Here is a 14586-nt window from a genome sequence, read left to right as displayed (position 1 = left end):
ATCTGTATATCTTAACGTGAATATACTGTAAGAAAGTCCCAACACTGCCATTTGCGACGTTAGTGATTTGTTACTCACTGTTTCTCTGTACCAGTGGAAATAAAATTTTTCTGAGCATGTTGTTGATAGTGGATACATGCTTCTGATGACATGTAAATATTCAGGATTCTCCAGAATCCAGCAATTCCACTGCCACTGCTGGATACTTTTCACCTGCAACATGTACCTCTGTGCTTTTTTTTCTTTTAGCACTGTACATTTATATGAGATATTTTCTCAAGATGAATACTGCAGTATTGTGGTTTTCTTACAGCATATTCACCTTAAGTAATATATACAAAATGCTATTCGTAACATGATTATTTGTACATTGTTTATATTTCATGCTTCTTATTTTTTGTGTCTCTTAGAAGTTATATTCATGTGCTGATTAAATGAAATTATTATTACTATTAATATTTTTATTATCAAAACTGTTATCAATATTGAGGGTGCAAAGTCTAGTTACCTAGTATAAGAGAGGTTATAAGAAAATTTGTCAGGGATAGCAATTTCAGACTGACACTAATAATCCCTATGAAAGTTAACAGGAGAATAAACCAAAAAAATTCTTTGCTTTTGTTATTAGTGACTGGGGCTCATTGGAAGCAGCTAAGACATACTTTGAACAGGTTAACGAATTCAACTATAGTTACACGCAGACAGGAAGGATTTGGTACAAGATACTGAGGTAGGCAAGAATTGTGAGAGGAAACAAACACAATCAGAAAGACATAGTGATTGAGGTGTCAAGCTATATTTTGGACAAATATAGAGGTGAAGTTGAGATCATTTTTCATTAGTAATGTGAGTTATGTGCATAAATAAGAGAACTAAACTAGTTGTGACATGTTGGCACCAGTCAGATTCTTTCTCCTGATTTTCCCTGAGGAGATTCATAAATGGTAACTGATAGTTGGCTTCAATGGTCTCATGAGCATTTGAAGTGCAGGTGATTGTAATTCTACACTTACCATCTATTTCTTTTCAATTTGTTAGTGTGTAAACTCATTTAATAGGCTGATTGAATTATAACAGCTGTTATTTCTAGCAATTTAAGTGACAGCATAGAGGATTCTTTGAGTGGCATTTGTGAACATTACTCTGTGTGTGTGTGGGAGAGAGAAAGAACAGTATGTCTATTTGTGTGTAGAGAAAACAATGCTGGATTAATTTTGAAGATGATAATTCTAAGATCCACTGGATAAGAAGGTAGTGTATAATCCTGCAGTTGTCGAAATAGACTTAAATTTCTGACAGTAGATATAGCTATTGTAGTAACGAAGTGGTGGTGTTGTGATTATACGTTTCCTTCTACTCAATGGTGCTTAGAGAATTATTGTCTCTTTCAAAATGATGGTGTAGCAACTGAAAGTGGTGAGTGGATTAGCAGAATCATTAGAGCATGATTTACAGTGCCTTGTAATATTTTTTTCTGATTGTGATTGATTTAATCAGCTGATCCATTGTATCCTTTTGCTTGTCAGAAATCATTACTAGTGATAACTAGTTGTAATAGTAGTGGTAATAGTAATTTTAATTCTGTTTATGATGATAGTAATGGTGGTAGCAGTTGTACTGTAGTTGTAGTTATTCTGTTGTTACTACTTGTAATTGTTAAACAGTTGTACTATGAGCGGGGGGCACGTGAAAAGACATTCGAGCAAGATCGTTGCCAGTGCCAATGGACTGGCTCCTGTGCAGGTGGCACGTAAAATACACAATTTTGAGCGTAGCCATTGCCAGTACCGCCTGACTGGTCCTCGTGTCAGTGGCACGTAAAACACCCACTACACTCTTGGAGTAGTTGGCATTAGGAAGGGCATCCAGCTGTAGAAACTCTGCCAAATCAGATTGGAGCCTGGTGTAGCCATCTGGTTTCACCAATCCTCAGTCAAATCATCCAACCCATGCTAGCATGGAAAGCAGACGTTAAACGATGCTGATGATGATGTTGCAGGTGAGAAGAAATCAACAAAGTATCAATCAAGTACTGAAGTTAATTCAGTGCCCTTAATTCTTAATACCAACCCACCTGAAACTGCCCTTCCTCCTATCATACAGATTCCTTGTTTTGAATTAAAGCCTCCCATCAAAATTCCATAATTTAAGTTCCAAACACCAGCTTAATAATGACAGATATTTTACTAAATTCCATGTTTTCTAAATTGCAACAAAGGTAATTTGTCTCAACAGAAGTGTATAAAAGGGTTAAATTCTCAGTTATACAACCTTATTAATGTTGCTGAAATAACAGCAAGAGATGGCATAGTTAGAATGCTGAACAAAATCCTGTGTACATTACCTTCAGCTCCAGCAGAGCACTATTGTCTTTTGGAGATGCTATTTGTGTAATTTAAGAAATAAGAAAAAATGTGTTCTTCAGTTGCCACAAAAGAAAATTTAAAACAGTCAGGATCAAGTGATCAAGTAGAAATTGTATAAAACCTGTTACACAGGAATATGTCTGCAATGAGAAAGTGATAATGCTTGAAATACAGTTGACAACCACTGTGTGTATAATTTAATTTGGGTGTTAATCTTGGAGTTTAATTCTAAGTTCAGCCACAGGTCCAGACAGAAATTTATGCCTGAAAATCCACAAATATTTGTAGTTTTACAATTAAAAACAAGCAGAATGGAGTTGGCAAGTGCTTTCATTACATCAATTTACAATTGTTTTATCTGCATTCAATCTTGTGAATAATGTTGTGAAATAATGACCAACTTTTCTTTCAAATGTGTTAAAGATTTTTTTCATATTACTTATTGGTTCTTTGCATTTGGTTTGAAATAAAACAGTTCCTACGTCTTTAACCCTTTAGCATTTAAACCGGCCATATCCGGCCAAAAGTATTCTGCCTATTCTATCTTCAAACTGGCCAGATCTGGTCTTTCACACCAACCCTACAATATGGTTTTAAAAATTAACAGTTACCTCATCAAAGTCTCATAGCTATGAGATAATGCTTGATTAGTTCAAAACAATGTGAATAAAAAAGCATTAATTATGGCAGAATAATGTGAACACTAAAGGGTTAAATCTGACACTTTGTTACTTGTTTCAATCATTTGACTGTGGCCATGCTGGAGCACCTTTAGTCGAGCAAATTGACCCCAGGACTTATTCTTTGTAAGCCTAGTACTTATTCTATCGATCCCTTTTGGCGAACCACTAAATTACGGGAACATAAACACAACAGCATCAGTTGTCAAGCGATGTTGGGGGGACAAACACACACAAACACATACATATATATATATATATATATATATATATATATATATATATATACACACACACACATACATACACGATGGGCTTCTTTCAGTTTTTGTGTACCAAATCCACTCACTAGGCTTTGGTCGGCTCAAGGCTATAGTAGAAGATACTTGCCCAATGTGTCACGCAGTGGGACTGAACCCAGAACCATGTGGTTGGTAAGCTACTTACCACACAGCCACTTCTACGCCTACTTCAAAACTTTTATTTTCAAGTTATTGTTTCAATTGCATCTTGCTTGTGAATGGTCACTACTAATTTGCAAAGGATGGGTCTTGGAAATAATTATATATGAAATCCTGTCAGTATCATATATTTGTGACAAATCTGTATATTTTGTTATTAATAAAACTTCCATAGGTATTCTAATTTTATTGGGATTCCATGTAAAATTGTAGTGCTGCCAATTACTGCTTTTTATTGTGTGGTCATTGTTCAACGGCTCATTTGTGTAAATGCATGTTCACCCAACATCCATCTCTCTCTTACACACACAAGTGCATGTATATATATTCAAACATACAGCTAATATATTCCTACAGCATATGTAGTCAACTAGATACATAAATAAATGAAAACCTGTTAACCAGACTACCCTGAACCCATTGACAACTCTGATAGGTTTTTGTGGCAACACCTATGTTGCTCACAAAGTTCATGGCTTCAACTTGGAACTGATATAAGAATTCTTTCCAAATATCTAGAAAGTTCCAAAACTGTAACAGGTTACAGAAGTAATACACACACAGGGAGATTAACCAAAAGTCTGCTCAATGGAATGAATGAGGGTGAGAGCTAATGCTCTACAATTATCATAGTAATACGAGAATAAGAATTTAGATTAATCAGATTCAAATCTTTCTTTCTCTGTCTCTTACTCATATTTATAGCAGCACTGACAAAAACATGCTTCAAATAAAAATAATTTTCAATACAAAGGAAAGCCAGTAATGAAAGCTCAACAGTAACCCCCCCTCCACACACATGCATGCTTGATCACGTATATGACACCTGGTAAAGTAGAAAAAGGATGTGGGTGGGGAGGAGAAATCGTTGCAGACTGGGAAACCAATAAAGGCTAAAGTGGTGTGACAAGAAATATGACTAAAACTATTGGATGATTTTATTAACAAAAGACCCTCCCAAAGTACAGAACACATGCAATATATGTATATTTATATAACAAGATATATATACATATGCCCGCATGTTTATATTTTTGTGTGTATACATACACATGTATGCATTTGTATGTTTATTAGGGTCATGAATTTTCAGAGTTATAAGCGCACAAGACAATGTTTTGTAGTCTTCTCTGTGTTCAAATCTTGCCATGGTCAACTTTATTTTTCATTCCTTCAGGAGTTGATAATGTACCTTTGCAGTGGACAGGTGGAACTTAGAAGGATCTCTTGTATATGTTTCAGCTCTTTACATTCTGATTTCAAATCCTGCCAAGACCCACGCGTCTGGTACTAACACTAACGTCTAACACCGTTATCTTTAGCAGGACCTGCTCTGTGGTAAGCATTTAGGCTCAGTTTCTAGTTTCGTGATGCCCTCTCCCCTCCTTTCCACCATCCTTAGAGACCATGTGGAGTCAATGGTACTACCATCTGTCCACTAAAAAAAAAAAAAAAATCATAGCTAAACATAAAGCGTAAATTATTTAACTTGACAGCTGAATAACACACACACCCACACACAGTATAAGTAGCAGATTTATCATAAGTACTGAGATAAATTTGATTGCATATACTCAAGGTAATGTACTGTATTGCTGCAGTCCAGTAACTGAAACCAATAAAAGCATATGTATATAGGTAGGTGTTTGTGTGTCTATATACATATTTATTAATTTGTTTTACGTCTGTTTTTCCATGCTGTTATGGGTTAGATTAATGAATATTATTGAGGCATTGTTTCACTGTTCGATGCTCTTCCCGTTACTCACGCTTAATCTATTTGAAGGTATTTTTTGCAATCCACTGTTTTAGAAAATCAAGTGGATGATTTTGTTGACATGGAATTTTGACAAATGCAAAATTTCCAGCTCAACAATTTACACACACACACGATAAGGCTTCTGTTTGTCTAGGTCACTCACCTAGCATTTGATGGCTCAGAGGTAGTGTAGCATAGTAAGGAGTTAAAATGAAACACGTGGTTGGGAAGAGACCTAAAAACCATACAGCCGATAGCCGTTTGTGTGTGTGTATTTCCACTCCTATTTTCCCATCTTAAACTTTCACTAAGCCTCAATCAAATGCATTTAGTGCGTATGTCTAATTGACTTTTTATTTTTGACTTGCCTACACACAAATGCTTAGAACCGATTTGTAGCCTAGAAAATTTTTTTTGGAATTAATACATTACGTATGAATATGCCTGTGCATTTTCACACTTTTGATTTGGTCCTTTCTATCTGGTTTTGTGAATCCTAGTTTCTCGAACTTTGGTACCGAGGCAGTTAGTCACGCAATCATTCGTGTGCTACAATTATTGGTAGAAATATAAAACTATAATGTCCGGATGGCATTACTGCAGTTTTCTCGATAGTCCAGTTGTATAGATATATTCATTGTCACATCTGTTGTTCAACTACTGTGCTTCTAGTTTCTTTCTACTGTCCGAGATCGTTATGTATTGTTAGGTTTACATTTTATTGATGTCTTGACTGACACATTCCACCAGTACTAGTACTCTGGTTAGGTTCACCACACCATTGTACCTTCTTACGTGACTCCTCGAGTTTATCTTTTTTGCAGGTTTCGTTAATTATATAGTGATTTAGCTGCAACATCATAGTATATAGGTAGGTAATACGATTAGGATATTTTTGATGTGGGTGAGGTCTGCAGTAGGTTTTGCTGCATTTAGGTAGTTTATCTACACCATATTCCTTCTGCGAACCAGGTATTTTGTGATTATTTGTGTTGCAAAAGTATAGTTTTCAGAATGAGAGCCAACATCACGTAGTAATTGATGTTTGCTGTCAATTGGAAAAAGCTTTTTGAGAATAAAGCTATGCTTGTTCTATATACAACTCTTTTTAAAGGAGCTGTATAGTATAGTTGTACAACTCACCGTCTTGAAATTTTTTGTGAGAAGTCCATCTCGTGTGATCTGTTAGTATGCATGCGCGATGTTTGTGTATACATTATATTCGCGCGTAAAAATACTTATACACTTGTATAACCATTCGCAGAAATATTACAGCTTATCAGCTATTATTTCTTTGTCTTGACTCTCCACCCCACAATAATATACTTTTTTTTTTGTTTTGTCTTATATCAACAATGGGTTATCGTTAGCTCCAACTGATAGATATATTAGTGGAAGGTTTATGAAGTCACCCTCTCAGTCACTGATTTGCGCTTCGGATTAGTGTAATCAATTGGTGAATATTATACCTTCAAAATGTGATAGCGTAGAACCAGAGAGAAGTAGGTTGTTGGTGCAAACCACGTGACTTGGGCTATCTTATTAAACACTCAAAAACTGTATACATTTATTGTGCTTCAGTACAGTATAGATACTTTAATGAGAAAGTTAACTAAAACACCTTGACCTTCATTGATAAAGTAGGAGCCAAAATGAAATGTATTTTACAGGAAACTCGTTACTTCAATTAATGTATTATTTAATTGCAATTACAAAATAAATACCTTAAACTTGTCATTGATGCAAATAATGCCACGCATTCATCCTCCTCCTCACTTTAATTTACATATAAAACATCTAAGTTTGTTCTCGTCGAAATTTAGGGCTGTATACGAAGAATTCAAATTGTATATTAGCGGATATCATTACATTGACTATATTTTTATCTGTAGACTTGCAGCTTGTACATTAGAAATAATCTAGTTCTTTATTAGCTTAGTAATACGGCATTTTATAGGCCGGTCGTTTGATGTCGAACAAAATGAGTTCCGAACTAATTAAGCTTTGTCATTTGTCTTTCTGGGGTCGATTGATATAAAATAAACTACCAGTCAAGTTGGGGATCAAATTACCGATAGTAGCTTTGATCTTTGTTAGAAAATGATTTACAGTGCATGATATATAACAATATGAAATTAATCTCTCTCTCTCTCCACACACACATAAAACCTATGAATGTTTATTGGTGCATGCATCAGGTTATTGAAGAGATATGGATGTGACATTCAAAGGTTGTGTGTACATATGTATCTATATATGTTTATAAATATATAGGGATTGACAGTAACCTGCTTCTCCAACATACTGAGAATTCAGAAATAGCAGCCAAAGAACTACTGATTCCAAAACTACAAATTTTACTCTAAATTGATAGCGATATTTCTGATACACAGAACAAAAAACAGTAGAGAAGAGTAAAAAAACAACTTGCCTTTTTTTTACTCTTCTCTTTTTTTTTTTTTTTACTCTTCTCTACTGTTTTTTGTTCTGTGTGTATCAGAAATATCGCTACCAAAGTAGAGTAAAATTTGTAGTTTTGGAATCAGTAGTTCTTTGGCTGCTATTTCTGAATTCTCAGTATGTTGGAGAAGCAGGTTATTATCAATCCCTATATATTTATGATTATAAATGATTTTACCGATAAGGTTTTTTCATACTGGGCTACCCGGCAAAATTGTTAGTTATTAATTTTATTACTAATTGACGATTCCCTGCCCTGTATATCTATATATATGTTTATATGTATGTGTATGTATACGTGCATCTGTGTTACATACTTGCGCATTCACAGTGGTAATAAACATGGTTAAGAGTAATCGATAGCACAAAAGCTAATAATATAAATTGAAATTTTACGCCATCGTTACTCGAGGTTTGCGTCTATTACTTTTAGATTTCATTTAAAGGTTTTATTAGTTTATATATATCGTGTATTTGTAATGTAATTTCTTAGATTGCTTAACAGGATTTGTATTTGCAGTTTGTAAATACGGCTGGTGCCGACATTAATTAGTTCGTGTTTTTTATAAGTGGTGTGTGTGTGTGAGAGAGAGAAGGAGGGAGAGACTCGCTGTTTAGCAGGTTGGTTCACGTTATCCCCTTTCGTCAGCTTCTTTTCCGTTAGCGAGCATACTTTGTCCCCACACTCTCGCGCTTTTGTGTGTGTATGTATGTGTGTGAGAAAGAGAGAGAGAGAAGGAACATTTATATTGCTGGTTTCACCAGAAGCAAGAATAGGTTGATTTATATTTACGAGTGCCTTCAGTTATGGTTACTCCCGGATGAGAGTAACCATTTAATCCCAGTATATAAAATAAGGTTGTCGGGTTAGTTTTATGTGGCTCTTTCTTCCTTATTTGCTGCCTTTTTCAAATAAATTATTAAAATCACACATAGCACGCACATTGCAGTTGAGACATAGGAACTGTTCATGAGGCTGTTTTAATTAAGTATACCATACATTTTACATTCAGTATTTACGAAGTAGTTTTCATTTTATTTCAATCATTTTCACTGTGTTATGTTTGGTATATTTCGACTGGACTTATATTTTGTTCGCAGCTGAGTTAATTTTTCTATGACGTTAATAAAACGAATGCTCAATATCCTATAGTACTTTTTATGCTGTATGTTTACTTATTCGTGAGGTTTACGTTGAAGTTTTTCATTCATTTGTGATGTTTCCTCCACCACCGTTATCTATAAAACGTTTATGTAATATAAAACTGTAGTGAATCCAGCAATTTCCCATCCATGAAATGTAAAGCTATTGTAATCAAAGACTACCTAGCCTGATAAATTTTGATATCTTTTTTTGTTTTTGATTTTTAAGATAAATTATTTACGGAGATGTTAAGCCTTAAATGATGAGAATTGAGTAACTATATATAATTAAAGACCTATCCGTTATCAGCCATTTCTTCGGACATGTGTATCTAGGATTACATTCTTTCGTGTTCTTGTTAAGAAGCTAGGGTGTTTTGAGGAGGGAGATTTATCAGTTATTTTTGTAGCTAAGTTTCTGCGGCTCTAGTGTTGATAGTGACATTAAAGTCTCTAAATGATTTACACTTAACTGATTAGTAATAATTATAATGTTCATAGTAATTATATTTCGCATCCTAATAAACTTTCGTTTGTGTTTGTATCATTTTTATAGCGACTATTTTGTAGTTGATAAAATTTAAATCTTGCTAAATCTCTTAGAGAAATAGTGAAAATATTTACTTGGCAAGACAAATTACAAAAACATAACTTTTCATTTCATTCTTCAAATTTTCAAAATTCAGTTATGATTCTTTAGATTTTTTTTTCCTGTTATTACTTGTTCAACGAGTTATTTACAAAGTAACTTTTAATTCCTCAAAAATCGAGAACTCTTAACTGCAGGAGAAAATTGATAATTTCTCTTTTTACGTTTTAATTTTTCTTCAAATATTTTGGTGTTAAATACTCAGAATGAGTCTTTTCTCCAATATATTATGTTCCACAGAATACAACATTGTTTTACTATCATAATTCCCTTTAAAAATTGTTCAGGGAAGTGAAAGGCCCTCCTCTCATTTATTCATTTTGTGTGACTTAAGGGGGAAAAAATTGTGTGGTATAGATAGAGGTGAAACTAACAAATTTTAAATATTTAAATATAAATAACAAAAACTGATAAATATTTTCCAAGTGAGAGACTTCATAAATAAAAATTCAATCAATATTTTAATTTAGATGTAAATGAACCAATGTTAGTTCGATTACTTTAGGTACTTGATTGTTAGAGATTCATTGATTTCCTTCTGTTCCTATTATTGTTTTTCTGTAGTCTTAAATGATATCTATTTTCTTTTCTTTTTTTTATAGTCGAAACCTCCCAGCTTGGTACTATGCAGAGGGACAATGATGTCAGCAATGCCTTGAAGAAAACAGTTGCAAATGTATCGGGCCTGGCATCCCAGCAGCAGCAAAACTCTTCTGCTGGGTTCAAGCAGAGTGTTTTACAGCATTATGTGCTTACACCACATGAAGCTGAGCCAGATAGGCAGGCAATTGGTGAGTAAACTCTACACTTTCTGTATAGATATAGCACGGTAAGAAAGGTACCGCTAAAACATAAGATATAATGAGAGATGTCATCAATATCTTCATCACCATTATTGTTTTGACATCCACTTTCCCATACTTTCATGGGTCAGATGGAGTTTGCTGAGGTGGATTTTCTGTGATTAAATGTCCTTCCTGTTGCCAACCCTCACCTATTTTCAACCAAGATATTTCCTCATGGCTAAATGTGTTTTCACAGAATATTGGAAAGGAACAACAGGGACACTCATTTACAGTTATCACAAAATACCAAGACAAGACATTCACACACGTATACACATGCATGTGTGCGATATGCTTGTCTCGGTTTCCACTTAATTCACTCACCAGACTTGGTTAGCAAAATGCTTGCCCAAGATACCACACAGTGGGACTGAACATGTAATTGAGAAGTAAATGTAATATGTGGATAGTGGTTGGCGTTAGGAAGGGCATCCAGCTGTAGAAACTCTGCCAAATTTAGATTGGAGCCTGGTGTTGCCATCCGGTTTCACCAGTCCTCAGTCAAGTCGTCCAACCCATGCTAGCATGGAAAGCGGACGTTAAACGATGATGATGATATGTAAATGTGTGTGTGGAGGCGTAATGGCCCAGTTGTTAGGGCAGTGGACTCATGGTCATAGGATCGTGGTTTCGATTCCCAGACCAGGCATTGTGAGTGTTTATTGAGTGAAAACACCTAAAGCTCCAAGAGGTTCCGGCAGGGGATGGTAACGAACCCTGCTGTACTCTTCTCATTTCTGTTGTACCTGTATTTCTAAGGGCCAACCTTGTTTGCACTGTGTCATGCTGAATATCCTTGAGAACTACGTTAAGGGTACACGTGTCTGTGGAGTGCTCAGCCACTTGCACGTTAATTTTACGAGCAGGCTGTTCTGTTGATTGGATCAACTGGAACCCGCAACGGAGTGCCATGATATATAGATAGGTGAGATCATATGAAATAAAGAAAAAGGGGTGGCATTAGAATAGGGAGTTAGTGCTAAAACAAATGTATGTTTATGTAAGTACTACATAGGGACTTATATAAAGCTTACTGGTGCCATGACTATTGAAATCAATACACATGGTTCAGATTCTCAAAATGTAATGAACAGTAATAGGAAATTTTTAATGATACTTGGTCAATTTTTCTGAAAGTGATTAAGATTGATTTGGGTTATAAATTCAAACATTCATTAATTTCTTGGATTTTTGAATACTTAAAATATCCATATTGATGTAATAATATATTTGAATAAATTAAAGGGGTTTATTTTTTACATTAATTTAAATAAATGAATCTAAATTTGTTTTCTGTCCTTGTTTCTGTTTTGCTAATGGATTTATATTTTTGTTTCAGAAATGTTTTCTCCTGTTTCAATACAAAGATCACCACAACCCCAAACTCCACTCCAAGCAGCTGCAGCAGCAACAGTTGTAGTTACACAGCCCAGTACACTTGCTAGTCATTCAACTTTGTCAATACAGGATGCAAATGCAATCCAGCAGGTGCTTTCAATTGCATCTTCAGCTGCTCGTTTACAAACACAAGCACAACCAAATATGTCTGGAACTATTCATCACCATGGGCAGCAATGTCAGTTGAGTGTATCTGGGAGTGGTTTATCACCACTTTCTGTTAATGTAGCTAACCATCAACAACCTCAGCCTGTGTTTGGAATGAGTTTACCAACTCATCGATTCACTCAAAGGCTGCCATGTGGCACAAGTTCGGGAGCAAATGTCGCTGTAACAACAACAGATGCTAGTGTAACCTCAATTACTTGCTCATCTCTAGACTCTTCACAAGTGCTCACTTCAAGTGCTGGCAACTTCTCACTTAGTACGTCGGCATCAACATCTACAACAGTTGCGCCACCTAGAAAACGGATTAAACTAGAAGAGAAACCTCCTAGTACACCGGAAATAGCTGCATATAGGAAAAAAATTATAGACTTTAAACTTAAAGAAATGGCTGAATTAAAAGAAAACTATTTTGAACATTGGACAGAATGTTATTTTTTAAATGGTAGTGGGAATATTATGGATTTCCTCCATTGGAAGAAACGTCCTCCATTACAACTTGTTCAGTTTTTAAAAGCAAAATCTTTGGACAGTGATGATGAAGATGAAACATTGGAGTTGGATTCCTCAGTAAGATATGACACTTCTTTCATTTCTAGAAAAATACACCAAATATTTGCAAATAGTTTTACTTTAATATATGACTATTATATTGTTTTAAACATTTAACCCATAAGAATTTAAAATGGCCATTTCAGCCTCTGTCTTTTTATGTTAAAACTGGCCAGAGTTAGCCTCTTACACCTACCCTACAATGTCATTCTAAAAATAAATAACCATATCAAAATCTCATTGCTTCAAGATTATATATGGTTCATTCAAATCAACGTAAATAAGTTTTACATTTGACAGAGTAATCTTAACACTAAAGAGTCCATACATTTTATCCTAGTTATACAAAGATAAAACATATTTCCCGTTATTTCATTTAGTGTGCCCAAACTGGGCACACAGCTCTTGTTTCACGTTTGCATTTTATCTGTCTTACTTAGTAATATTATAATTGGTTTGGGATATCTGAACATTACCTGGTAAGATCATCATAAATTTTACGTAACTCCTGAAGAGTTTTATATTATTAATCAGAGAAATGTTTTATACCAGAAATTTTAGACCAAAATGTCATTGGGTTTCCATAATCTGCTTCTTAGATTATAACTTTGCTAAATACTATGTAAGTAACAGTGTAAATATGAACTTTCATGATTAGTCTAGGACTAATCATGAATGTATGATAGCACAAGAAACTGGCTTACTATTTTTCCCAGGTTGATCTAACACTTTTAGATGTATCTGATAAGTTAGATTTGTTACTTAACATTATATCAATGAAAATCTCAGTTTAATTTGCCAGGTTCAAAATACAGAATTGTCTTACCAAGTATTAGATAATTAATCAGATATATCATCATTAAATGATGGTGGTGACACTAATGACTATTGTTGGATTTACTTCATTTTATTTAGTGTTTAACATGTAAAAGAAAGCGATAGTGGTGGACTTCATAATTTCCTAAACCCAGATTTTTTTTTGTTTATGATGCAAACACAGCCATTACCACAAAAGTGTTATTTCTGTGAGATAGCATACTCTTCACAAATTTCAACTCTAAGGCACAGTTCACTAGCTAATCGAGCACCCCCCCCCCCCCCATTTATATGTTAACTACTGATTCTTGTTGTAAATTTAGATGTTTTTGCAGGTGGTAGTTAGAAAATCTCACAATATTGTTCACTGGAAGTTGTATCTTTTTAGATTTTCATTATCAACACACGCATTCTATATTCAACTCAAAGATTCATATTTATACTTTGAAAGCTGCATTTAGAAAGGCAATGCATAATTAATCTGACCATCCACCCATTTACAACTTGCTACTTGCTATTGGATAAAGATGAAGCCTAATACTATTTGTCTTTTGTGAATTAGAAGTTTTGTTTCATCATTTTCTTTTTTTGTTGTTTTAATGGAACTTCTAAAATATTTTGTTACCTCATCATAACTGTCAATATTACCATACATTTTCATTTTCATACTGGCATGGTTTGTATGGGTTATCACAGTCTAAATCAATTCTTATTTAGAGTTACTTCCCTTCTTGGTATGGTTGGTGACCATACATCATTTGCATATTTTGGTGTGGTTTCCCCATCTGGTTTCCGTTCTTAATACCAGCCACTTGACAGAGTGAGTGCATTTTATTGTGCTGCCAGTACCAAAGAAATTGTCATGTTATTTACACAATGAAACCAAAATTGACTACAAAAATATACTTGGTTCACTTATTTTATAACAAGTACTTGTGAGGTAGCTTTGTGCTCTGCAAGACAGAATTCTTACTGTTTAATTATGTCTCCATTCATTCATAGCAATGTGACTAAGAAGAGGGGCATGTAGACTATGTCTGAATGGAGAAAATAGAAAGGGTTTGAAGAGAGGGGTGCTTGAGGTGATAGCGTAGAAGGAAGACTTGGGAAAGACAGTGTTGGAGGAGTAACAACAGAAGGTAGATTGTAATAGTAGCTACATGGTTGAGAGGTGGGATGAATTGTACAAATGATCTGTGGCAAGAGAGTGGCAGTGGGCGGTATAGAAGAGGGAGTAATGTTAGCTGGTAAGGGAGAATATGGATTTCAATAAAAGAGTGACCTGAAGTGGG

The 14586-nt window shown here is 34.7% G+C and overlaps 1 protein-coding gene across 26 annotated transcripts in view; it reads left to right on the top strand.

Annotated features, from left to right (window-relative positions):
• LOC106878999 (chromatin remodeling protein domino) overlaps nt 1-14586 on the top strand; it is a 137416-nt gene that overhangs the window by 27075 nt on the left and 95755 nt on the right. For 11 of the 26 annotated variants that reach the window (XM_089365223.1, XM_089365221.1, XM_089365226.1 and 8 more), the window contains 2 exons: nt 10121-10309; nt 11703-12496. In XM_089365223.1, the coding sequence (XP_089221349.1) occupies nt 10144-10309; nt 11703-12496 (960 nt within the window). In that variant the 5' untranslated portion in view covers nt 10121-10143. Of the gene's footprint in view, nt 1-628; nt 731-5069; nt 5146-10120; nt 10310-11702; nt 12497-14586 lie in introns of those variants that run through there. The other 15 variants (XM_089365224.1, XM_089365210.1, XM_014928387.3 and 12 more) reach the window with 3 other exon arrangements.

The sequence above is a fragment of the Octopus bimaculoides genome, chromosome Z, assembly GCF_046866305.1.
Source record: "Octopus bimaculoides isolate indiv1 chromosome Z, ASM4686630v1, whole genome shotgun sequence".
Lineage (NCBI taxonomy): Eukaryota > Metazoa > Mollusca > Cephalopoda > Octopoda > Octopodidae > Octopus > Octopus bimaculoides.
This window is presented reverse-complemented; position numbering and strand designations above follow the sequence as displayed.